This window comes from Haliotis rufescens, unplaced genomic scaffold, assembly GCF_023055435.1.
Source record: "Haliotis rufescens isolate VD_foot unplaced genomic scaffold, xgHalRufe1.0.p SCAF_70, whole genome shotgun sequence".
In the NCBI taxonomy this organism is placed as follows: Eukaryota; Metazoa; Mollusca; class Gastropoda; order Lepetellida; family Haliotidae; genus Haliotis; species Haliotis rufescens.
Window position 1 is genome coordinate 1,036,136 of NW_025964362.1, and position 26,715 is coordinate 1,062,850.

The 26,715-nt window shown below is 38.9% G+C and overlaps 1 protein-coding gene across 1 annotated transcript in view; it reads left to right on the top strand.

Moving 5' to 3' along the window:
* LOC124135567 (transient receptor potential cation channel subfamily V member 6-like) overlaps window positions 1–26,715 on the top strand; it is a 79,679-nt gene that overhangs the window by 23,247 nt on the left and 29,717 nt on the right. The window contains exons 4-6 of the mRNA XM_046500932.2: window positions 16,095–16,250; window positions 20,143–20,297; window positions 26,302–26,445. Coding sequence (XP_046356888.2) covers window positions 16,095–16,250; window positions 20,143–20,297; window positions 26,302–26,445 — 455 coding nt within the window. The remainder of the gene's footprint in view (window positions 1–16,094; window positions 16,251–20,142; window positions 20,298–26,301; window positions 26,446–26,715) is intronic.

Below are 26,715 nucleotides of genomic sequence, written 5' to 3' on the forward strand. Positions count from 1 at the left end.
TTGGATCTCTCTGTGACAGTATTGCATCTCCCTGTGTCAGTATTGGATCTCTCTGTGACAGTATTGGATCTCTCTGTGACAGTATTGGATCTCTCTGTGACAGTATTGGATCTCTCTGTGTCAGTTTTGGATCTCTCTGTGTCTGTATTGGATCTCTCTCTGACAGTATTGGATCTCTCTCTGACAGTATTGGATCTCCATGTGACAGTATTGGATCTCTCTATGTCAGTATTGAATCTTCATGTGATGGTATTGGACCTTCATGTGACAGTATTGGATCTCTCTGTGTCAGTTTTGGATCTCTCTGTGTCAGTATTGGTTCTCTGTGTGACAGTATTGGATCTTCATGTGACAATATTGGATCTCTCTGACAGTACTGGATCTCCATGTGACAATTTGGATCTCTGTGTGTCAGTATTGGATCTCCATGTAAAAGTATTTGTTCTCCAACTGACAGTATTGGATCTCTCTGTGACAGTATTGGATCTCAATGTGACTGTATTGGATCTCTGTGTGTCAGTATTGGATCTCTCTGTAACAGTATCGGATCTCAATGTGACAGTATTGGATCTCTCTTTGTCAGTATTGGATCTCTCTGTGACTATCGGATCTCAATGTGACAGTATTGGATCTCCATGTGACAGTATTGGATCTCAATGTGACAGTATTGGATCTCTCTGTGACAGTATTGGATCTCAATGTGACTATTGGATCTCTGTGTGTCAGTATTGGATCTCTCTGTGACAGTATTGGATCTCCATGTGACAGTATTGGATCTCCATGTGACAGTATTGGATCTCAATGTGACAGTATTGTATCTCTCTGTGTCTGTATTGGATCTCTCTGTGACAGTGTTGGATCTCTGTGACAGTATCGGATCTCAATGTGACAGTATTGGATCTCTCTGTGTCAGTATTGGATCTCTCTGTGACTATCGGATCTCAATGTGACAGTATTGGATCTCCATGTGACAGTATTGGATCTCAATGTGACAGTATTGTATCTCTCTGTGTCTCTATTGGATCTCAATGTGACAATATTGGATCTCTTTATGACAGTATTGGATCTCCATGTGACTATATTGGATCTGTATGTGACAGTATTGGATCTCTCTTAAAGGGGGAAGTTGTTGCTCAAGTTCACGTTCTAGTGTCGTATGTTAAACTGGGTTGTTGATAATGTGTAACTTAGGAAATATGTAACTGCAAGATTTACAGACTTAAAAAAAATTGAAGTAAGAAGGGATTGATTTGTAGTAAAAAGGGATTGATTTGTAGTATTAAGGGATTGATTTGTAGTAAGAAGGGATTGATTTGTAGTAAGGTATTTTGTGACAGTATTGGATCCCCATATGACAGTATTGGATCTCCAAGTGCCAGTATTGGATATCTATGTGTCATTATTGGATCTCTATGTGTCAGTATTGGATCTCTCTGTGTCAGTTTTGGATCTTCATGTGACAGTATTGGATCTCTCTCTGTCAGTTTTGGATCTTCATGTGACAGTATTGGATCTCTCTGTGACAGTTTTGGATTTTCATGTGACAGTTTTGGATCTCTCTGTGACAGTATTGTATCTCTCTGTGTCTCTATTGGATCTCAATGTGACAATATTGGATCTCTTTATGACAGTATTGGATCTCCATGTGACTATATTGGATCTGTATGTGACAGTATTGGATCTCTCTTAAAGGGGGAAGTTGTTGCTCAAGTTCACGTTCTAGTGTCGTATGTTAAACTGGGTTGTTGATAATGTGTAACTTAGGAAATATGTAACTGCAAGATTTACAGACTTAAAAAAAATTGAAGTAAGAAGGGATTGATTTGTAGTAAAAAGGGATTGATTTGTAGTATTAAGGGATTGATTTGTAGTAAGAAGGGATTGATTTGTAGTAAGGTATTTTGTGACAGTATTGGATCCCCATATGACAGTATTGGATCTCCAAGTGCCAGTATTGGATATCTATGTGTCATTATTGGATCTCTATGTGTCAGTATTGGATCTCTCTGTGTCAGTTTTGGATCTTCATGTGACAGTATTGGATCTCTCTCTGTCAGTTTTGGATCTTCATGTGACAGTATTGGATCTCTCTGTGACAGTTTTGGATTTTCATGTGACAGTTTTGGATCTCTCTGTGACAGTTTTGGATCTTCATGTGACAGTATTGGATCTCTCTGTTTCAGTATTGGATCTCTCTGTGTCAGTTTTGGATCTTCATGAGACAGTATTGCATTTCTCTGTGTCAGTTTTGGATCTTCATGTGACAGTATTGGATTTCTCTGTGTCAGTTTTGGATCTTCATGTGACAGTATTGGATCTCTCTGTGACAGTTTTGGATCTGTGTGTCAGGATTGGATCTCTCTGTGTCAGTATTGGAGATCTCTGTGTCAGTTTTGGACCCCTGATTATGAATATCAGTATATTGTATGACAATGAAGATGTTTTTCATTAGAAATGTTCTGTTTATCCTCGACTTTGGCCGAAAACAATATATACAGTATAATATGGAAGACAAATTTAATTGCAAATTACATAAGTTATATATTTTCAGATATATTTAGTCTACCCGGACCCATGGTTAGCCACATATGTTGTTTAAAGACGATAACAATAAAACTCCATGTCTACAGGGGCGGTGGGATAAACGAGTGGTTAAAGCGTTCGAATGACTGGGTTCTATTCCCTACATGGGTACAATGTGCGAAGCCCATTTCTGGTGTCCCCTGCCGTGATATTGTTAGAATATTGCTTAAAGCAGGGTAGAACAGTACTCACTCACTCATTCCAGTGAGTTGGATACCTGGGTAGTAAATTTGGACTTGCTCCATCCTACTAATTTCCCTGCATAGTTTTTTAGCTCACCTGACTGAAAGTCGTCCGCCCCAAAAACAATATACAGAAGAAAATGAGGTAATCAGCACAATAAATTTTAGCAGTGATTATTTTTTTCTCTTAAAAAGATATTATTATTTTCCCCTCTTGCCTTCAGTTATTTTTGTGATATAAAAGTGTAAAACCCAGAGCTCCAGATAACTTTTTGAGCAAATGAGTTTTTACTCGAAGGTTTCTATTTTAACTGGGTTTTTACATTTTTCTTTGAGTAACCAATTTTTCACTCATATAGTCATCACTCTATTGGGTTTTTCCCAAAATTAGTGAACATTTTAAGATTTCAAAAAACGAAATAATGTTTCAGATGTATATAATGGTTCTAAATATAGGCTTGACTCAGAAAGTAGATTAGCTCGTAACTGTGTTTCAGAAGTTAGCTCCGGTGTGCACATGCTGAAAAGCTTCATTGGGTATTTACGCGTGCTGTTTTTACACATTTGACTTTTTCCCTTAATTCATGCATTTCTGTACGCAAGTTAATTGAAAGTATTTGAATACTTTGGGGGGTATTTTACACAAATATGCTGCTTATCTGTAGCTCTGAAAACCAGTAATTTAATGGACCTGGCCTGACTGGGACTGAAGTCAACATGACCTTGCCCTTGCCCTTGCCCTTGGGAGATGGCCTGACATTTGCCCAACATGCGTGCTGAGCTGCAAGTAGAACGCCTGCATCTGACATCTGGATTGATAAAGTTATTTTCAGGGGTTTATGGTTTGGGATCATATTTCATCTTTGATCATTGATATCAATTTGTGGGTCACTCAGTGTGCCTCAAGGTTTTGGAAGCTGGTAAATATGTAGGTTGCAGATCATGCACACACGATCACTTGAGCGCTACAATAAACTTACTTTGTTCGCTGATGTAGAAATGATTGGTTTGATTTCTGATGTTTATCGTTTGTAAAGAATTCCGTATCAGAGATGGTTAGGCCAATAGAGTTTTGTTTCTATTTCTGAGTTTTCACAATAAAAAAGTTTGTTTGTTTAACATCAAACTCAGCTATATGACGGCGGTATGTAAACAATCTAGTCTGAACCGAACAATCCAGTGATCGATATTGTGAGCAATGATCCACGCCATCAGGGTGCGATGACACGCAGTCAACTAAGTCAATGAGTCTGACCACCCGATCCATTTAGTCGCCTCTTAGGACCTGTATGGTTAGCTTAGGAGCACTTTTAACCCAGAATCCCAGTGCGGTCACAAGATCACTGAAATAATGCCTGTGTGATGTCAACATGGAATCTGAAGTCACGAGACAATATGTATTGTGTTTTTGTTTCTTTAATATTCTGATTCCTTATTTGGATGTTTGTCACCATTATGAGTTTAGTTTTGTGAAAAACTTCATTCAAATTTATGTCAGTCTTTTTTATCTTTTTATCTGATATTTGTTAATGGCAATTGTTGCGTTAAGGTAGCCTAGTGGTTAAGGTGTTCACTTGTCACGCCGAAAGCCCTGGTTGGATTTCCCACATTGGTACATGGTGTTAACCTATTCTGGTGTCACCCCAGGACTTGAAAAATCCACTCGTCCGTTCGTATTGATGAGTGGCAGCATGTGCAGGGCGAGAAAGAATTGCACAAACGCCTGTCCTACCGGGCGATTACAAATATTTCAGTCGTATCAATTCAAGTTTAATTGTTTCAAATAAAATATGCATGTTAATTTCAAACCTAAAATACATTTTCATCTCTCGCAGGATCTGAGTAATAACAACAAAATACATGGAAAAAAGAAACATTTCTCAAAAACAGTATGACTGTAAAAAATGAAAACAAATTGTGCAAAACGCATGGTTGAGCGAGTTTGAATATGCAAAGATGACCAAATATGGCAGGGAACATAAAACTTTATAAAATTTAACAGAACAAGTGAAAATATTGTCTACTTGCACTGCAGGACAATTTAGGTTTAAGAAAATTGTTTTAGCCCTGCACCGGTCAGGACACTGCTGAAATATTGCTAACATCGGCATACATCATACTCACTCACTCATTCACATGCCAATTAACATTGCAACTGGAAGAATGAAGATTGCTGCTTGACAGTTATTATAGCATTGAGTCATCTACTGTCTGAACAAGGTCCTTGCAGCAGTTATCTTGGTATGAGTACTGATATGAAGTAGCTGTGATCAGGGTGCAGTAATGACTCACATGGGTTGTATCTTAAAGATGGCAGCTAGCGATTCATATGTTTCCTATAGCCTTAAGATCAGCTTCTCTCTTACAGGGGATGGTTTGTTGCTAAGTTCACGTTCTAGTGTCTTGTGTTTAACTGGGTTGTTGATTGTGTGTAACTTGGGAAATATGTAAACGTAAGATTTACAGACTTAAAAAAAAATTGAAGTAAGAAGGGATTTAATTTGTAGTAAGAAGGGATTGATTTGGAGTTTTAAGGGATTGATTTGGAGTTTTAAGGGATTGATTTGGAGTATTAAGGGATTGATTCGGAGTTTTAAGGGATTGATTTGCAGTAAGAAGGGATTGATTTGTAGTAAGGAGGGATTGACTTTGAGTCAGAAGGGATTGATTTGTAGTAAGAAGGGATTGATTTGTAGTAAAAAGGGATTGATTTGGAGTAAGAAGGAATTGATTTGTAGTAAGAAGGGATTGATTTGTAGTAAGGAAGGATTGATTTGTAGTAAGAAGGGAATGATTTGGAGTTTTAAGGGATTGATTTGGAGTATTAAGGGAATGATTTGGAGTTAGAAGGGACCTGCAAGATAGGCCGTAGAATAAATTTCACCTGAAGTTTTATCCCGAAATACCAGATCACCCAAGCTTTGTTCTACTTTTTTCAAAAGTAGGCAAAACAATTGATAGATTGGAGATTAGAATGTAGGTCTTTTGTTAAGAGCCAGATAAATTTGTTATACGTAGACCTGCTGGTAATATTAAGACTGGATCTTGGACCTGAAATGGATCTCCCTGAATAAAGTTCATATTGCATATTTGAATGACCCAGGTGATGTTTCAGACAGGGCACAGACTTTGTTCATATAAGAGGCCATGAGACCTGAAGTACAGTGTATGCACAGCACATGTACAAAATGTCAGTGTGCACCATTTGTTCTGGAACCGTTAGAATAGGTCTTCAGCAACCCATGCTTGCCATAAAAGGCGACTATGCTTGTAGTCGGGATAGGGTGGTCAGGCTCGCTGACTTGGTTGAAGCATGTCATCGATCCCAATTGCGTGGATTGATGCTCATGATATTTATCACTGGATTGTCTGGTTCAGACTCGATTATCTACAGACCGCCGTCATATAGCTTGAATACTGCTGAGTGCGGTGTAAAACAGCAAACCAACCAACCATTTGTACTAAGGTTGAACACTTTTTATACAGAGATAAAACAATAGTTTTTTTGTCTTCTGTGGTACATAAATGAACAAATTTGCGTTGATTTGGAAAAAAATATAATAATAGCGTGGTATATGATCCTTTAATGCACATATTTTGGACAGATTAACAAAGCATGATATTCATCTTCAAGACATTCACCACACTAACCACAAAAAGCATCAACTGGACTTTCTACTTCAGAACGTTTATATCTTTTAATTTTGAGATCATTGTAACCTGTTCTAAACTTTGCCAAACGTTTACATAGTGATAGATTTGTTTTGCAATCTAAATATAATTCCATTTGGAGAAAGGTCTTGGTGTTACAATATGTTCCCAAAGTAAGACTATTATAGATCCTGGATGTCCATTCTTGTACATAGTTATCTTGCAATCTCTTAGTAAACACTGACATGAAAACTTTAGCATCACCAACTTCCTGTGCCATCGTACAATTCCAAATCCATACAAAAAACAAATATATACCCCCTGGTCATAACTTTGCAACATAATGTGAGTGTTTTACTACCTATTCTGCGGTAATCTCGTTAACCTAATCCAATACTTTATAATCTGTTTATAGCTTTAGATATACATGGAGTGTCGACCACATTCTCTAAGGACTGCCTTGTAGAGGCTCAAAACCAATTTCTAGCAAGAATTTACAGAATTTAGTGTTAATAATTCCAATTGTTTTTTCTAATTGTGCCACCCTAAATTTCTGAACCATATAAAAGAATTGGCTGAATTTTGCAATCAAAGATTTTGAAGGCCATCTGCATTCAGGTATATTCAGAAAACTTATCACAAACTGCTTTCCCACTGTAAGGAGCTTCACTGCCTGCTTTGCGAAAGTATTAAACAGCCTCTCGAAAAATTGTTTCCCCAAGAATAGATTATACCTAAATATTTCTATAATATGACACAACATCGTCCTGTTTACCTTTGACATGCCTTTCTTCATGTTTTGACAGTCAACCACCAATATTGAAAAGCAGTACTTTCGTTTTGTAAATATTTACAGTTAAACCATACCTATTTCTTGCAATGTTTACATACAATATATTGATTTTACATTGTAAATGTACAACGCTGTCAGCAAACATCAGTACATCGTCAGCAAACAATAGCAAAAATATTTCTTCAATACCTTCATCAAGGAGTATCTTTTCTCCCAATAGTGCTTGCAAATATAAGCGACAAGACCCTTTTGATATTCATAAGAAATCTTTGCCAATAGCATAGCCGATTGTACGATTTCGACTATATGACGAGCGTGTGCTTGGAAACATCATCCACATGTCTACCGTAGAACAGGGCGGTCGGGTAGCCTAGTGGTTAAAACGTTAGCTCGTCACGCCGAAGACCTGGGTTCGATTCCAGACATGAGTACAATGTGTGAAGCCCATTTCTGGTGTCCCCCGCCGTGATATTGCTAGAATATTGCTAAAAGCGGCGTAAAACCATACTCACTCACTTTACCGTAGAACCTTTTTGAAAGCTTTACTGATGCCTTGAATACTGTAACCTTGATCAAAGAACTTCTGAGCAAGAGTCGCGTGAAATCTCGATTGAAAGAGCCTGCTCGTTTGTACCTAAAAAGTTGTGAAATGTGAACACCAAGGGATTGAGCTGCAGGAATATTGCTCGACATAAAGGGAAAGTTGACTACTGGAAAGTTCAAGTCACAGCTCTTGTCATACAGTCTTGTGGAGAGTGTTTTGTCACTCTGAATCATTATGCATAAATCTGTAATTTGACATTTATATACTCTTAACAGAAGCTTTTACATCTAATTACTTATTTTGTAATAACGTAAATGTCCCAGTCGTCTAAAGCGCCGCGATTCGCTGTGCAGAGTTGTGTCCCTTGTGCACGCCAGAAACCTATGATTGTGGGTTCGAATCCCGATTCGACATGATTATGTTTCTAGATTTGTCAGCACCATACCCGTGCTCATGGTAAATGTCTGAGAACTGCATCACTTCGGGCTTTCCTCCCACATTAAGCTGACACGCCGTGATATAAATGGAATATTGTTAAAAGCAGCGTTAAACACAACTCACTCATTCACAAACTTGCCGTTGCAAGGTGGGTATTTTAAACACTGCTTTTATATATACAATATCAGTGAATATATTTCAGATTCGTGGGTGATTTTGTTTATTGTTTATTGCCTACTTGAACATCATGTTTACAAATAGAGTAGCACCTAAAACATTCTGTTATCACCATGGCAACAATAGTCACGATGGTTAATATTATGATCAGTTTCCTGCTTGTCCATCTGCAGGTTCCTTGGATAACGCTTTGTGTATATTTTATTGATTACAAGCCTATTTTTAAATTGCTCTCCACACTGGGTAAAACAAATTTGTCATACATTTCAGGTCCATTTCACTGTTCTCCGAATCTTTTCATTAAGAGAAAAAACATTTGTCGTGCTTATGTTTCCTGGATATAAAATGAAGCAACTTTTAGACAAACCGGTTTCAGATAAATCCAATAGACCTGATGGCGTAATCAGACACTTTACTGGCATGATTTTAAGGAATTGGTTCTAGCAAGTGAATTGGGTTTTACTTGTCCAAGTAGTTGGCTCCCCACAGGGAATATATGTGCCTGAATCAGAGATCGAAGTATTTCATACAGGTATATATGTACATCTTTCCTGACCCGTGAAGATCCGGGGTAGAATAGGTCTTAGCAACCCATGCTTGCTGTAAAAGGCGACTCTGCTTGTCGCAAGAGGTGACTAACAGGATCGGGTGGTCAGGCTCGCTGACTTGGTTGATGCACATCATTGCATCCCATCTGTGTGTATCGATGCTCATGATGTCAATCACTGGATTGTCTGGTCCAGACTCGATTTTTCTACAGACCACCGTCATATAGCTGGAATATTGCTGAGTGCGGCGTTAAACAACAAACAAAACAAAACATCTTGGACTGTGACGTGTATATGATTGATGTCGAAAGGACACATACAAATAACTTACTGTTAAGGATTTTATTTGCTTTAAAAGGTGTCATTTCCATTAACAAGTATGGGCCAGATTTGGAGGGGGTGAAGGGGATCTGTTCACAGATTTTTAGCTAAAAAAGTACAAGTCAGCAGGTAAAAAAAATGAAATTAAAAATTCTAATTTAAAATATATACTTTATTATTTCCTCTTGTGATTCATTTGAAAGTTTTGAGTCACATTTTGAACAGGTTTTAGTTATGGAATTTCAAATTATTTATTTGTATTATTAGTGACTGTAAATGGGAGGTTTTTTTTACCATTTACTTATTTCTGGTCGTTGGGGTAAAATAACACTGCTTTTCATTTTTTTCATTTTTTTTAGTCAGCAGATCCGTAAAACCAGGTTTTAATATACTTCTGGCCATATGATAATCATATGCCGAAAAGTTTACATTATTCGCTTTCTTTATCAAACATGTCATGTCAAAATGTACAACCGGTATAATTGACAGGACCAGTACATATGTTTCAGATACAATGCTTTAATGTAAACACAAACGTTAACAATGGAATATATAATGCACTAAATGTGAATGTTTAAACAAGTATTATAGCTAAAATGGATTGAATTTTCATGAAAATGCCTGCATGTTAACAGAAATCTGGAGGCCACTGCAACTTGATAGCAGTCCTGTTTCCCTTAACGACAGGCTGCTATCTATTCTATTGCTATATGACGATGCTATTTGTAACTCAGTGACCTCTGTTGTAAGCTTTTTTTCTCTATACTTTTTATTAATAAAGTTACGAATGTGGTTTCTTTAAACAATAATGTCTTTGCCAATCACAATTTATGATATTAAAACACAAAACAGTGTCGAATAACAAATTTCTGTACCCGAATTTTCCTGTGAAATATGTGAGGCAGGTGTTGCAAAATCCAAAATGGCTGATATTGATGGTAAACGGTCTCATATTACGTCAGTAAAAACATCTTGGATTTTTACTGACGGGCTCATATGGGGTTAGTAGTTCTGCTCTCTGATTGGTCAATCTCACTTTGAGGCATAATAAAGTTTGAACTAGCGTTTCGAATGAAATAAAATAAGGACTTGGTGATTTCATCAGAATCTTTATCAACTGCTGGAGTTGTGATAAAACAAAGAAATACTGGATTTGCCTCTCCATGTGGTGGTCACGTGACAAAAGACATGGTAAAGGGTGGGATGTCTGAACAGATTGAGCCACATGATTAGCAGCAGTTAGGATCATGGGAGATCTCGCTGTCAGACTGGAATACGGACTATTGTATGCTTTTTCACTACCTGAGTCAACACTTTTTGTTTGTAACAACTGGCCCTCATGTCATAAACAGGGCGGTGGGATAGCCTAGCAGTTAAATGGTTCACTCATCACACCGAAGACCCGGGGTTTGCATCTCAACATGTGTACAATGTGTGAAGCCCATTTCTGGTGTTCCCCCACCGTGATATTCCTGGAATATTGCTAGAAGCAGCGTAAAACTGCTCACTCACTTACTCACTCACTCACACACTCACTCACTCACTCACTCATGTCATAACCATGAGATGTATAAATACAGGAGATCGTTTTGTCAATCAGACCAGGTGTTTGTTGTGAGTGACACAGTAACTATTTCTCTTTATAGTCTTTGATAAGCAGTTAGAGTTTGGAAGAACCTGAAACTGATGACGGGGCCAGAAGGAGCCTGGAGACGTTGTTTCAGATAAAGAAGTAGTCATCCACAGAAAGTTCCATGTCTTCATTGTTTACTTATCAATAACTCTGTGGGGATTCCGATTGGAATAGGTCCCAGCAACTTCTGCTGGCAGTAAGAGGCGACCAACTGGATCCAGTCATCCCAGCCACTTATGCTGGCTGTAAGAGGCGACCAACTGGATCCAGTCATCCCAGCCACTTATGCTGGCTGTAAGAGGCGACCAAATGGATCCAGTCATCCCAGCCACTTATGCTGGCTGTAAGAGGCGACCAAATGGATCCAGAGGTCCCAGCCACTTATGCTGGCTGTAAGAGGCGACCAAATGGATCCAGTCATCCCAGCCACTTATGCTGGCTGTAAGAGGCGACCAAATGGATCCAGAGGTCCCAGCCACTTATGCTGGCTGTAAGAGGCAACCAAATGGATCCAGTCATCCCAGCCACTTATGCTGGTTGTAAGAGGCGACCAAATGGATCCAGTCATCCCAGCCACTTATGCTGGCTGTAAGAGGCGACCAACTGGATCCAGTCATCCCAGCCACTTATGCTGGCTGTAAGAGGCGACCAACTGGATCCAGTCATCCCAGCCACTTCTGCTGGCTGTAAGAGGCGACCAAATGGATCCAGTCATCCCAGCCACTTCTGCTGGCTGTAAGAGGCGACCAACTGGATCCAGTCATCCCAGCCACTTATGCTGGCTGTAAGAGGCGACCAAATGGATCCAGTCATCCCAGCCACTTCTGCTGGCTGTAAGAGGCGACCAACTGGATCCAGTCATCCCAGCCACTTCTGCTGGCTGTAAGAGGCGACCAACTGGATCCAGTCATCCCAGCCTCTTCTGCTGGCTGTAAGAGGCGACCAACTGGATCCAGTCATCCCAGCAACTTCTGCTGGCTGTAAGAGGCGACCAACTGGATCCAGTCATCCCAGCCACTTATGCTGGCTGTAAGAGGCGACCAAATGGATCCAGTCATCCCAGCCTCTTCTGCTGGCCCTAAGAGGCGACCAACTGGATCCTTTGGTCCCAGCCACTTCTGCTGGCTGTAAGAGGCGACCAAATGGATCCAGTCATCCCAGCCACTTCTGCTGGCTGTAAGAGGCGACCAACTGGATCCTTTGGTCCCAGCCACTTATGCTGTGTTGTTTTGAAAGTCAAGGCAAATTGTTATTCGACCATGAATTTGGAAAGTTCTCAGCTCTGATTGGTCAATCAGAGGTATCAGATCTCAATAACCATTGACTGAAACAGCTGATTTGACAGCCGCATCACCACAGAAGTTAATATGTATAAAACAGTACTTCTTTCACAGTCATTGTTTGAAGATACTCTAAAAAATTATTTTACAGGTTACGAATTGCATTTTGCATCTTTCTACAAAAAGCTGAAAAGTGCTCTGTTCCAAATTAAAACAAATATATCTAATCTACAGTGAGACTACCTTCAGAGCACAGTAGGTTTATCTCCTAATCAAGCTAAAAGGAACAGTCCAGCAGTCATTATATGCCCGTTTGTTTGTACGCCATCCATTCAAGTCCAGGAAAGCCAACTTTTGTTAATTGTTCCCAGGTCAAAGCCATTAATCTTCCTCACCCTGCCAAATGGCACTGGGAGTTGTAGGAGGAATGGTTCCTGGCAGTGCCAAGACACAAGTGTTACTATTGACAACAAGGAATAACCCTCTCTTGAAGCCTTGGCAACCAGGACATGTTTCCTGGTTTTGTTCCTATATCCTCAAGACTGATATTAATTAATTACCTTACAATACCTAGCCCTTTCACACAGAGCTGCCGGCACATGCTGTATAAAATGTTCATAAACGATTATGGAGAGTGTGAACGTAAATCGCGATCACACACCCGTCAATCATTGATCATTGTTTACGACACTGATAGCCAAGCACAGGCTGGGGATATTTTATCCAGCAATTTTACCAGGGTGAACCATTTACCCGTTTAGTTTCGTCCAGACACCGACCTACCATTGATTTTTCTCACCTGCAATAAGCGCCAGCTACGTTTACAGTGACGTGTATTGATTCCGCATGAAACTGAGCCCCTTGGACAAATGAAATGTCCTGTTGCTTTTCAGGACAAGGTTCTCTTGTAATATTTCTTTTTGTTGATTTCTGTCTCAGAGAATGAGATAATCTTTTCCGCAGAGTTATTATGACTTTCTTATTCTTGGTGCTTAATGGTCCGTTGTAAAATGTATTTGTGTGATTTTGATCTGAAATATAAAACCATTGGTGGTGTAACGACTTCATCGTGTACGAGGGTATTGACTCATTGTGTGCTGTATAAAGATGGTGTGTAGATTGACAGTTGTGTAATGTATAGTTCTTCAAGCTCATGAATTGATAATACCGTATTCGACGTAATAAGCGCCCCGCTCTAATAAGCGCCCATGGTGATATTGCTAATAAATTGGCTAGTGAACATATATTGGCTAGTGAACAATCCCGATTAGCACCCCTTCCGATTGATCAATGTACACAAGACTTATTTATTCGTGTATAGTACGCACTCGTGTGTTATATGCACCCTTAATTATGGGCAATTAAATTCTGGAAAAATATATCTGTCGTATATAAACATTTCAGGCTTTCAGCATAAACCACGAAATTTATCTTTCAACTATCTGGGTTTTTTTCCACCAAAATAATGTTCTAATAAGAGCCCCTTATTTCTAAATTTGAGAACGCCCTGGTTAGAATAGGTCCCTAGCATCCCATGCTTGTCATACCGTGGAGATTCCTGGTTAGAACATGTCCCTAGCATCCCATGCTTGTCATACAGTGGAGATTCCTGGTTAGAATAGGTCCCAAGCATCCCATGCTTGTCATACCGTGGAGATTCCTGGTTAAAATAGGTCCCTAGCATCCCATGCTTGTCATACCAAGGAGATTCCTGGTTAGAATAGGTCCCTAGCATCCTATGCTTGTCATACCATGGAGATTCCTGGTTAGAACAGGTCCCTAGCATCCCATGCTTGTCATACCGTGGAGATTCCTAGTTAGAATAGGTCCCTAACATCCCATGCTTGCATACCGTGGAGATTCCTGGTTAACATAGGTCCCTAGCATCCCATGCTTGTCATACCGAGGAGATTCCTGGTTAGAATAGGTCCCAAGCATCCCATGCTTGTCATACTGTGGAGATTCCTGGTTAGAATAGGTCCCTAACATCCCATGCTTGTCATACCGAGGAGATTCCTGGTTAGAATAGGTCCAAAGCATCCCATGCTTGTCATACCGTGGAGATTCCTGGTTAGAATAGGTCCCTAGCATCCCATGCTTGTCATACCGAGGAGATTCCTGGTTAGAATAGGTCCCAAGCATCCCATACTTGTCATACCGTGGAGATTCCTGGTTAGAATAGGTCCCAAACATCCCATGCTTGTCATACCGTGGAGATTCCTGGTTAGAATAGGTCCCAAGCATCCCATGCTTGTCATAGCGTGGAGATTCCTGGTTAAAATAGGTCCAAAGCATCCCATGCTTGTCATACCATAAAGATTTCTGGTTAGAATAGGTCCCAAGCATCCCATGCTTGTCATACTGTGGAGATTCCTAGTTAGAATAGGTCCCTAGCATCCATGCTTGTCATACCATAGAGATTCCTGGTTAGAATAGGTCCCAAGCAAATCTATGCTGCTCTGTGACAAGAGGCAACTAAATCAATCGGGTGGTCAGGCTAGGCTCAGTGACTTCGTTAGTTGCATGTCATCGTATCCCAACGTAGTGGACTGTTGTTCATTATATCGACCACTGGATTGACTGGTCCACACTCCACGTTATTTACATTCCGCTGTCATAAGCTAGAACATTGCTGAGTGGCATTAAGCAACAATCAAACAAAACCTACACAATCAACCAAAATTTACAAATAGTATATTTTGTATATCCTATTGTATCCTATTACGGGTCAAGTCAGAACGACCTTTCATTCGACCAATTAAAGCGTCATCTACCAGATCATGATAGTGACAGTCGTAATGTGTTTTCTAATCATGCAACCTCAAAAACGTTAACATGGTCTATTCCGAACAACAGTTATGGCCCGTACGACTGATTCCGTCAAAATTTTCGCCTATCTCTTGCTTCCATGGGATAAACATTTGAATGGAGGAGGCGTTGCACAGTACGTGGGAAGCACTGCCATACAATCTCAACCATATATTAGACATTCCGGAATGTTCGTGTGTTCAGTTTTCATACTTTTAATTGAGAACTGCGTCAACATATTTTTCAAGCGTAATCCAAAATGGAAGTCGCCAGGTTGAAAGGAGTGCCGCAAAGCTTAAGAAAGCCACTTTCTAATTGGCTGATGTCGACTTCTTGTTAGTCATTTCTGTGGTCGGTCAAAATTGGCCAAAGGTCATTATGATGTGACCCCTCTAATGGGATGTCCTCAGATCTTTGTTTAGTGGCAGCGAGAACTTAGATCTGATCTTAATGAGATTGGGATGAACATACTCGTATATACTGCTTCTCATGTCACACAGAGCAACAACTAGTATGAGCGAGCAAATGAGTGAGTTGGGTTGAACGCCCACTTTGAACAGTTTGTTTGTTTGTTTGTTGTTTAACGCCGCACTCAGCAATATTCCAGCAAAATGATGGCAGTCCGTGAATAATCGAGTCTGGATCAGACAATCCAGTGATCGTATTGGGATACAATTTTGTTTGTTTGTTTGTTGCGCAATTGGGATCAATGACATGTATCAACCAAGTCAGCGAACCTGACCACCCAGTCCCGTTAGTCGCCTCTTACGACAAGCATAGTCGCCTTTTATGGCAAGCATGGGTTGCTCAAGGCCTATTCTACCCCGGATCTTCTTTGAACAGTATTCCATTATGTCAAGGCATTTTAGCTTAATGCGTGAGGAAAGCCCGAAGTGAGGCAGGTGTCAGACATTTATCACTTTGGTGAACCACAAAGACAGGTATGATAAGAGACATAACCAGAGTGAACCGGGATTCGAACCCATAATCATATGTTTGTGGGATGCCCAAGGGACACAACTCTGCACAGCAAATTACGGTGGCTCAAATGACTGGTACAGGCATGACCCCAGGCACAAGTGGAGCATCTGTTAGATGTGATTATGGTCCTCCAGAAACTTCCTTCTCTGTTTCAGGTGAAAGTGCCTTGCATATAGCGGTGGTTCAGGGAGACTTCGAGAGGGTGAAAATCCTCACTGAAAATGGTGCTAAAGTCAATCAGCGAGCCACAGGGCGGTTCTTCTTGCCTGAAGACCAGAAGAAGAGTAAGAGCAAGAAGACAAATTTTGATGGTGAGTAGCCAGGGCTAAATTTGTGAGTTTTGTTTGTATGTTTGTTGTTTGAAGCCGCACTCAACAATATCCCAACTGTATGAAGGGGGTCTGTAAAACACCAAGTCTGGACCAGACAATCCAGTGATTGACGTCATCAGCATCGATCTATGCAATTGGGTTGGTTGGTTGGTTGGTTGTTTAATGCTGCACTCAGCAATATTCTGGCTATATCATATATGACGGTGGTCTGTTAAACATCGAGTCTGGACCAGACAATCCAGTGATTGACGTCATCGGCATCCATCTATGCAATTTGGATACGATGACATGCATCAACCAAGTCAGTGAGCGTGACCAGAATACCTATTCTCATTACAATCAGATCTTTTACTCTGATAGAAAGTTTCCCTACAGGCGATCAGCAGTCCTGCCTGATGCCGCCAATGATGCATGTCATGATCCAAGTTTTGAAACCCTCTGTTTGATGGGAAGGTGATACAAATGTACCCCAGTAGAAGTAGTTTCATGGCAAGGTATGTGTTTTCAGCAGTGCCGAATGTTGTATGAAAGCAACAACACTAAGTCTCAGGTTTTGCTTTCAATAGTAACATCGAGAAATATTGAAAGTGATTATGAAAGCAGCCAACCTGCCCGTGCAGAGTGAACCATTAGCACCTATTGTGTGCCTGGGATTTTCAACCTTGATAGATTTGTGGACTTGAATATGACAATGGGGATGTGTGTGTCATCGTACTAGCCATGGACAACTGACAGTACGTCAATGAATGTCATTTGTTCATCAGTGACGTGGCTGGCATAAAGTACATGACTTTGATAAGTAGACTGTCAACACTGGTGGCTGCAAACCTTTACATTGTGACTCTGCCGTACAATTTGTTGAAATCTAATCACCCAATACATTTATACAGTTAAAGGTGTTCATTTGTTTGTTGTTTAATGCCACACTCAGCAGTATTCCAGCTATGTGATGGCAGTCGGTAAATAATCGAGTCTGGACCATACAATCCAGTGATTGTCAATCATGAGCATAGATCTACACAATTGGGATACCATGACACGCATCAACAAAGACAGCAAGCCTGACCACCCAATCCTGTTAGTCGCCTATTAGGACAAGCACCATGAATTGCTGATTTTCAGGCTGCCATCATATAGCTGAAATATTGGTTACTGCAGCATTAAAGGACAAAACAACACATGCATAGGGTTTTACATACCACTGGACAGTGATTCAGATTTCTCCATCTCCTTTATGACTGAACTTTATCAGTGGAGCTAAATTTTCATAAATAAATCCATGAATTTGGAAATTACTTGATTCTGATAGGTCAATGAGAGGCTATTAAATCACAATAAACCCCCTCTGATTGAAACAGCTGATTTGACGAACGCATCACCCCGGAAGCTAATATCCATAAAATAATAATTTTTTCACTCATTGTTGGAAGGCATATTTAAATATTTATATCTACAATTACAGGTTACAAAAATGCAAAGTTGCAGTTACTACAATATTCAAATGATGTGTGGCAATAAGTTTCATGTAAAAAAAACTCTAGAAATCAACAAAGAGAATTATCTTAAGATTTGGGGACAACAGAGAGCGAGGAATTTAGAGCTTTTCTGTATACGAATGTCACGTCATAATCTTTACGTCACAATGAATGCTGCACATTCGGTTCCAAATTCAATTTAGCGCGGTTAAATCTACAGATAATCTAGCTTCACTTTGAAAACACAGTATGTTTATCTCCTAAATATCAGCCTGCTTGTCAGTGTCGATGGACCAATCAGTTTATTTAAGTAATGGTGTAGTATTTGTCAGTTCCAACGTATGAATCTGTAAAATATGTGATAAACTTTTTTTCAAATATAACATATTTCCTGGATGAGATGCCGAGCATCCAATACATGCCATTATTTAATTGACGCCGGGTCATGATGCTCTGTCCAAAAAAATAAAAATGGGTCTCTAATACATGCCAGGTCCATCATTTGATGGAATTAAAAATCCCTATCACATTAATTAACTAATGGCATGTCACGATTAAGCCGTTATTTTTTCATTTATTGGATCACAGATTGTTTTGGTCAAAGTTTTTGTTAGTTTGTTTGTTTGTTGTTTAACGCCGCACTCAGCAATATTCCTGCTATATGACGGCAGTCTGTAAATAATCGAGTCTGGACCAGACAATCCGGTGATTGATGTCATGAGCATCAAGCCACGCAATTGGGATCAATGACATGCATCAGCCAAGTCAGCGAGCCTGACCACCCGATCCTGTTAGTCGCCTCTCACGACAAGCATAGTCGCCTTTTATGACACTCGTCTTCACTCGTCTTTTTTGTCAAAGTCAGTTGGAGTAGAAGGGAATAAGGTATTGAAAGCAAAGCTTTCTTTTATTTTCAACTGGATGACAGAATTCTTTTACAAATGTTACCTGTTGGAGAAAAAAGAGAAAGAAGTGAATTTGTCATCTTTTAACCCATCATGGTTCAGAGCATAGTACATTTCTTGTTATTTATGTACTTTTCTATTTCAGTCACGATTGATTAATTATCGGTCATACATTCCTTTTTCGATCCAGTGATGAATCTTAAAGTTCAAACCAATTCCAAATGGCTCACCTTCATCAGAGTGTGTGATCATTGCATAAAACAATTAAAACAATGTTTGAATTTTTAAATGGGAAAATTTGTTTGAAATTCATCATGTCACAGTGTTACAATACATAGCTTAGAAGTTGAACACAGATCCAGGGTTACAGATGTTTATTTTGTAATTAAACTGTTTGTCGTCCAAGATGTCATCTGAAGACTTTTGACAAATTTGGTTATAATATGAAGTGAGTGAGTGAGTTTAACGCCAATTTGGACAGTATTCTAGTTATATAACAGCATGCCAGCTTTATATGGGAGAAAAGCTTGAAGTGATGCAGGTCTCCGACATTTACCACCTTGGTGAAACCCACAAGAACGTGAATGGTGCTGACAAACCTAGAAACATAATCAGGGTGATCTGGGATTTGAACCAGCAATCACAGGTTTCTGACGTGCCCAAGAGACACAACTCTGAACAGAGAATTGGGGCGTTTATGACTGGGCCACCCATGCCCCGTTAAAGGGGAAGTGTACACGCAAAAATCACTTTCTTTCTTTTTCTAAACAAAACGCAATTTTAGAATTAGTTAGTATCTGTGTTTGAAAATATAAACTGATTTTTTTCACAGTGAAAGTAGGAAGCTCAAAATAGTGTGAAAATGCTATGCCGTTATGAGGCCTTCGTTTTTCGAGCTAAACAGGCCAGAGTTATCCCCCTTAGATTATGACGTAATTGGTGCAAATTCAACTGGGTCCCTGTCTATTCTCAACGCAAAAGATATCAACTACCAGTTTGCGGTAAAACAACATGGCCTACGACACATTCCGGCGCAGTGGTGACTCAGCATAACACTAGACTGGCTGGCATCTGAGACGCTAGAATCACACACCTGTACCTACACCACGTGAAGCGGCTCTAACAAAGCATGATGACGTCATAATGTTTATCAATTGGCACCAATGACGTCATATTGCAAGGGGCATAAGCCATGGTGTTTTTGTTCTGGAAATAGAACACTTGGTAAATGTGAAAAATATAAATCGTTTTAATGCAAAAAATATGTCAATTAATTGTGATATTTTTATATTTTTGTCTATGATACTACTAGGTTAACACTTTTAATGTGCAAAAAGTACACGAAAAATAGGTTCATTTCCTTGTGAACTTGCCCTTTAAGTAATACAGAATGTCGATCAAAAGTTGATAAAATCATGAAAATGTCCTATTGACATTTGTCTCTGGGAAGTCACTGATAAATGATTGTAGCCAATGTGATTTCTATTACAGGTTATGCATACTATGGAGAGTATCCACTGGCGTTCGCTGCCTGTGTCTGCCACCAGGACATCTACGACTACCTCATCGAGCACAAGGCTGATCCAAACCTCCAGGACTCATTTGGAAACACAGTTCTGCATATGGTTGTCATAGCAGACCAGCCGGTAAATAGACACTCACGATCAGAAATAGATCCAGCAGGTGATACCGGACATTTACCTAACATGTCACCTGTTCAGTAGATCATATCACAAGGTCACTTCATTATTTTTTCATTGAATCACAGTTTTTCTAAATTTTCAGTGAGTTTATGATAAAAAAAAGTACATGAGCCTGTTAAGTTAAAAAATTACCACAAGGACTAAAAACCTCACTGTTGGGGTTTCCCAGAACAAATTAAGAGCGAAGTGTATGTACTATTCTGAGCATTTCAATGTACTATGCATACATCCAACTTAATTCATTTTTTATTCATGATTTTAACAACAGAAAAAATAAATGCTCCCAGTGCCACTGATAAAATATCCTGTGAACAATTTGGCCACACATTTTTAATTTTATGTTTCGCAGGTTTATTCAAGCTTTTCCACACGGTCGGTCAAAATAAAAGTAAAAATAAATGTCAATCATTTATTTATTTTTATGAAAGTCATTCTGCTGTGGATTTAAAACTGGAGGTGGCCTCTTAAATCACTGATAGTAGACATGGGATTTATATATAACATGTTATATTGTATAAGGCAACACTTTTTTTATTTCTTGGTTTACCGATTTCAAACTCATTTCAAAAGTGAGGTTGGCCAATTTAAAAAAAAAAGCATCAGAGTTTTTTTTTACTTGAATTATGTCCTAAAAAGTTAGGTAGCTATAAAAAAAATGTTCTGGAGTTTCAAAAGTAAAACAACTCAATTTCTCAAGAACATTTTATCATATCCTTGGCACAAAGCTTGTGCACAAATGCAGCATTCATAGGTGGAAATGCATGAAAGACGCCGCTATTTTGGCAGCATTGGCGACGATTAACTCTTTCAATACCAGCCAACCAGAAGATAACTGCTGTGACACCATGTTCCCAGAGACTTTTGTGTGATAGATGAAGCCAACATTTATCAAGGAAATTATCCGCTTGTAAAACATCTTTGCTACTATAAACTATTTGAAAGGTCTAATTAATCCTATTGTTTATAAATATGAAAATTATGTGTATTACATTATTTAAATAAATCATTAACAACTTCATTAAGTTCTTTTTGAATTAAAATAATTTTAGCTAAAACATTCATGATTTCCAGATTAAGGACCAATGAAGTGAAAATTTCATGATTTTCGGCAAATATATGATTTCATAAAATCCACTTACCTATTTCTTTTTTATTTTCATTTGTTTACATAGTCAGAACGTTATTGTAAAAAGAATTACAAATAATATCTGTCATCTCCCATTTCCCGATGAGAATGGCTGTCAGCTCACTAACATGAGGAAATACCCCCGTTTTCGAAGCTTTGTATGAATAACACGTACGTCGAAGGCTGCCATGTCAGTATACATAAAAAAACACTTGTTGTTTCACCGACATAATCTGCTACAAAGTTCCTGATTGGTCAAATTTAAGCACATGACCTAAGGCAGCCAATTAAATTACAGCAACGGTACTGTCCTCGTGTATGATAATTTTCAGACTTTGACAAAGGTTTGGGTTAAATCATGTCATTCTGAACCTTTTAAGCATGAAATCACGATCTATATTAAAAACAAGGAACTTCATGGAAGTAGATCTATAGTGCTAGGTTACGAGATGTGACAAAGATGTCTTATGCATATATTTTGGCATCAAAAACATCGTGTCCGAGCCGAGAAATCAAAGCGACGAAAGCCGAGAGATGTCATTTGACTTACATTACACGCAAACGCATGAAAAAAATGGAAATAATAACTGAGATGTCATTTTGGCAACATTTAGATATATTTTTGTTGATTTTATTACTTTGTATAATATATTTAAAGATTTGCTTGAAACGTCTTTATTTTGCTGTTCGATGAGGACCCTTTGCCGAAGTGTGTCCGAGAAATAAAAAAGGAAAAATGTATGGCCTTAATATGGAAGGAATTGGTGCTATCCGTCCTTTATTTTTCATTTCCAGAGCATCACTCAAAGACCGTTCAATATTTCTTCATCAAACTTTCCACAGATATCAGTCTATCTATATGGACTTGTGCCTTTTTCTCAGAGCTACAGATAAGCAGTGTATTTGCATAAAATACCCTCCCAAAATATTTAAAACCCAATTTCTTTCAATTAACTTGCGTACAGAAATGTATGCATTTAATGAAAAACTCAAATGTTTAAAGACAGCACACGTAAATACCCAATAAAGCTTTTTCAGCATGCGTACAATGGAGCTAATTTCTGAAACACAATTACGAGCTAATTTACTTTCCAAGTCAAGGCTATATATTTAGAACAGTTATATACATCTTAAACATTATTTCATTTGTTTTAAATCTTAAAATGTTCACTTTTCTTGGGAAAAACCCAATAGAGTAATGAATAACTTCTTTGAGTGGCATTTAGAAGTTGGAGTGATAGTATCTACACCGAAACGTCGCACCAATTGTAATAAAGAAGTTGTTCATCCATAGAACTCGTCTTACTTTAGAGTAATGAATAGATGAATGAAAAAATATTGGTTACCTAATGAAAGGTGTAATAACCCAATTAAAATAGAAACCCCAGAGTAAAAACTCAATTGCTCAAAAAGTTATCTGGAGCTCTGTTTTCTATTTAGGAATTTTGGACATCTGTATTTTTTCCAGTTACCATGACAACAAATTGGAATTCTAATTCTATCAAAACAAATAAAAAGCCCCACTGTATCCAAAAATACCCATTGCTCGCAGCTATCTTCTCATCGTACTCTTCTACTGGGATGGCTAAAGGTACCAGTCAGTTAGCGTATTAATCAGTTTTATATTCAGTGTCATTGACCCTTTAGAACAAGTCCCAGGTGGCTTTAGTGGTCAGGGACTTGCGGTCAATGTAGAACATTGCACTGGTGGTGAATATGATATTTTCATACCTGTTGTTGTTATGCCTGATGGATGTCATTGCCATTTTGAATGAAATATTAGCATGATGCAAACTTATATCAATACTCCCAACCGATCCTTTCTTCCTGAAGTTATTGTTGCTTACACAATACATCAATGTTCAAATGCTTTTATGAGAGCTAATGGGGCACAATATTATATCACAACATACTTGTAAGATTATTTATCATGTTATCAATGTTTGTGCAATCCGATAAGGCATGGTATCTTATGAATATGCGAATGAGGTCTCCCAGCAAAAACTATTTTACTGCCATTCATAAATTGATACAATGCATTCTTACCCCAGAGCTCCAGATAAGCTTTTGGTGTTGTGGGTATTTTACCCATGCATTTTAAAATCATTGGGTATCAGTAATTCTATCTGGGTATTCAAATTTCTGTTACCCACTAGTTTTTACACATGTGGGTATTTAAGTTAAATATTTAAAAACACTATTCATCTAGTCCCTGCAAACTGGTGTTGTGTGGGTTCGAGAGCTTTATAGGACTAAAAAATACCACGATACTTCCACAAGAAAGTGTGATGGCAAATGATCATGATGTAACTGTCATTGTGGAGTTTGGCAAGGTTGACGGAATGCCCGTTTATAATTATGTCTCCCCCAGAATGGAGGGAGACATATTGTTTTTGGCACGGTTCCCCTCGGCGTCGGCGTCGGCGTTCCCACCATTTCCGGACCATAACTCAGAAACCGTTTAATATTTTTTCGCAAAACTTTGTATACACATTAACCCAGCACTGAAGTGGTGCCTTTTGCTATTTAGAGATTTTTGACATTTTTATTTTTTCTTGTTTCCATGGAGATAAGTTGAACATAGGCTCTGAATGGGGGTAAGCTTTGTTTCCTGACCATAACTCAGAAACCGTTTAATATTTTTTCCCGAAACTTTGTATACACATTAACCCAGCACTGAAGTGGTGCCTTTTGCTATTTAGAGACTTTTGACATTTTTATTTTTTCTCGTTTCCATGGAGATAACGTGAACATAGACTCTGAATGGGGGTAAGCTTGGTTTCCGGACCATAACTCAGAAACCGTTTAATATTTTTTCGCGAAACTTTGTATACACATTAACCCAGCACTGAAGTGGTGCCCATTAGTTGTTTGAAATTTCTAGGAGTTCTATTTTTGTCTCTGTTATTTAGTAATGGAGGGTGGGAATGAAGAGATGGGGTTTAACGTGAAGTAAATGAATGAATGGGGGTTAGGGGAGTGGGGGGAGACATATGTTTTTACGAGTAAAAACACTTTCTAGTTTCAAAATAAGTTGCTGATTTGCTATTCGAATACGCAGGGTTACTTCGCAATATTTTGATGATACACACAAGTTTTATTTTTGTAGCATATCTGTAATGTTCGTTGCTTATTTGATACGCTTGGATTTTATTTTACTGCGTATTTCTGCATTTCTGATGCGTATTTTACGCAGATACGCAGCTTATCTGGAGCTCTGTTACCCAAAAAAACACTATTTACCTAATACAAAAACGTCAACATGTAGTATGAATTTATATTAAATTATGGAGTTGTATAGGAAACTTTCCAGTTTATTACTTCTCATATGCGTTTAGACCATGATGGATCTTATTACTCCGGTCAGTGGATCAGTGACCGCCTCCATGGTCTAGTGGTAGAGCGCCGCCTGGAGAGTGGAAGGTCCGGGTTTGATCCCAGACGCGTCATACCCAAAGATGTTTAAAGATGGTACTTGTTGTTACCCTGACTGACGCTTGGCATTAAGGGGCTAAAACAAGGACTGGTCGGCTCAGAGTCAATATACTGTGTCTGAGTGGGGTATTCATGTTAAACTGCGGCAGTGGGCTTGCACTATAAACCGGCATCAGTCCGGACAAGTACAAGCAGCCACACACTCACGTGAATGCACGTTGCTATATAAGTGCAATAATCTTGGACGCGACGTTAAACCTCATTTCACCTCACCTCACTCTTTGGATCAGTGTGCACTCAATTGTCAGTGATTCACTCATTTTTATTGTCATGTCGAGGTTTCTGATGTTCAAATGCTTATAAACAAGGATGACTGCAAATATTTTCACACTACATGTATAATAAATGGGACGGCACACTCAGAATTGTATTCTAATGTCCACGGTTCTTTAAAAAAATCCACTGAGTTAGATAACAATGAGCACTGAATCAACAAATTAACGGAAAGTCATTTAAACACAGTATGTTGTTTTTCCATCGGCACTTTTTTATAATGCAATTACATCCCTCGGATGTGGGTGTATTCTGTCTGTTTTAGTACACCCACACATGTAAACACTTACTTTTGACAAATCCACTGTGCTAGATAACCGTGATTAATCAAAAAACTTATTTTCAGTTAATCCTTTGATTGATGCATATTTATTTTTGGTAACGCAACTGATCATTGATCCCTTGCTACTCTGTCAAGTGCATATTACATAACATACATTTCACCCCACTGCAGACCTGAATTTAGATTCAGTAATTACCCCAGACACAAGAAATGCCAAATGGGAACCTTTGTCAGGTAATCTGAGTGGTGCTACCACTAGTTATATTTGTAACAAATTCATTAACGGAGCATCAAGTGAATGACGACAAATTTGTGGGTGTAAGGTTATACCAGGAAACATGGATGACAACAAGGGGGTAGGAATCGTATTATCCACGAAATCCGAAAATGCTTTCGCAGCAGGGATACTTTTTTCTTATTAATCTATAACCATCAGGGATATTTCAAAATAACGACATCCGATGAGCTTCTACCATTCCTTTTGTCATTTGGTTAGGTTGAAGAAATTAATTAACATGTGCCCTTTGTAATACTGAAATCACGATCACGGGTGACCAATCAATGTCAGAAATGTGTGTATATATTGCCTGAAAGTATGTTACCGCTGTCCTTACAGTATCTTGTTACTCTTAATTGCATTAGCCAGCAAATCGACTCTTGGCAGCTGGTCAGCCCTGGAAGAAGCCAGAGGTTAGTACCCCTTTAAGTGTTAAATCAATTGCCTATGTCGAGCTGCTTGTAGAATATGTGGTACTGCTTGTTGCTTCCAGACCATGTACCGCTATGCAGTGTGTCACCATGAACGCCCAGCCAACACCCACATCAAGAACAAGTATGGCCTGACTCCCCTCACCCTTGCCAGCAAACTTGGGAGACACACCATCTTCAAGGAAATGCTGGAATTGGACAGTTTGGTGAGCTAGAACTCTTATGTCTTTGAAGTGCCGTCTATTCATATTCTAGAAGAAGTTTCCGATCTTAACAATTTATGAATATTATCTCCGAACACGTCATGTCATTTATGACCTTCGTTTACTATGTCTGTGTTTTGAGTTGAGCATGAAATTGTATTTGAGAAGGTTTTATGACCATGGGGCTTGTTCTGGACTGAGTAGCTTTGTACAGCATGGAAGTTGTTTTTGTCTTGATATTTTTGTTCGTGTTTAACGCTGGACTAAACAATA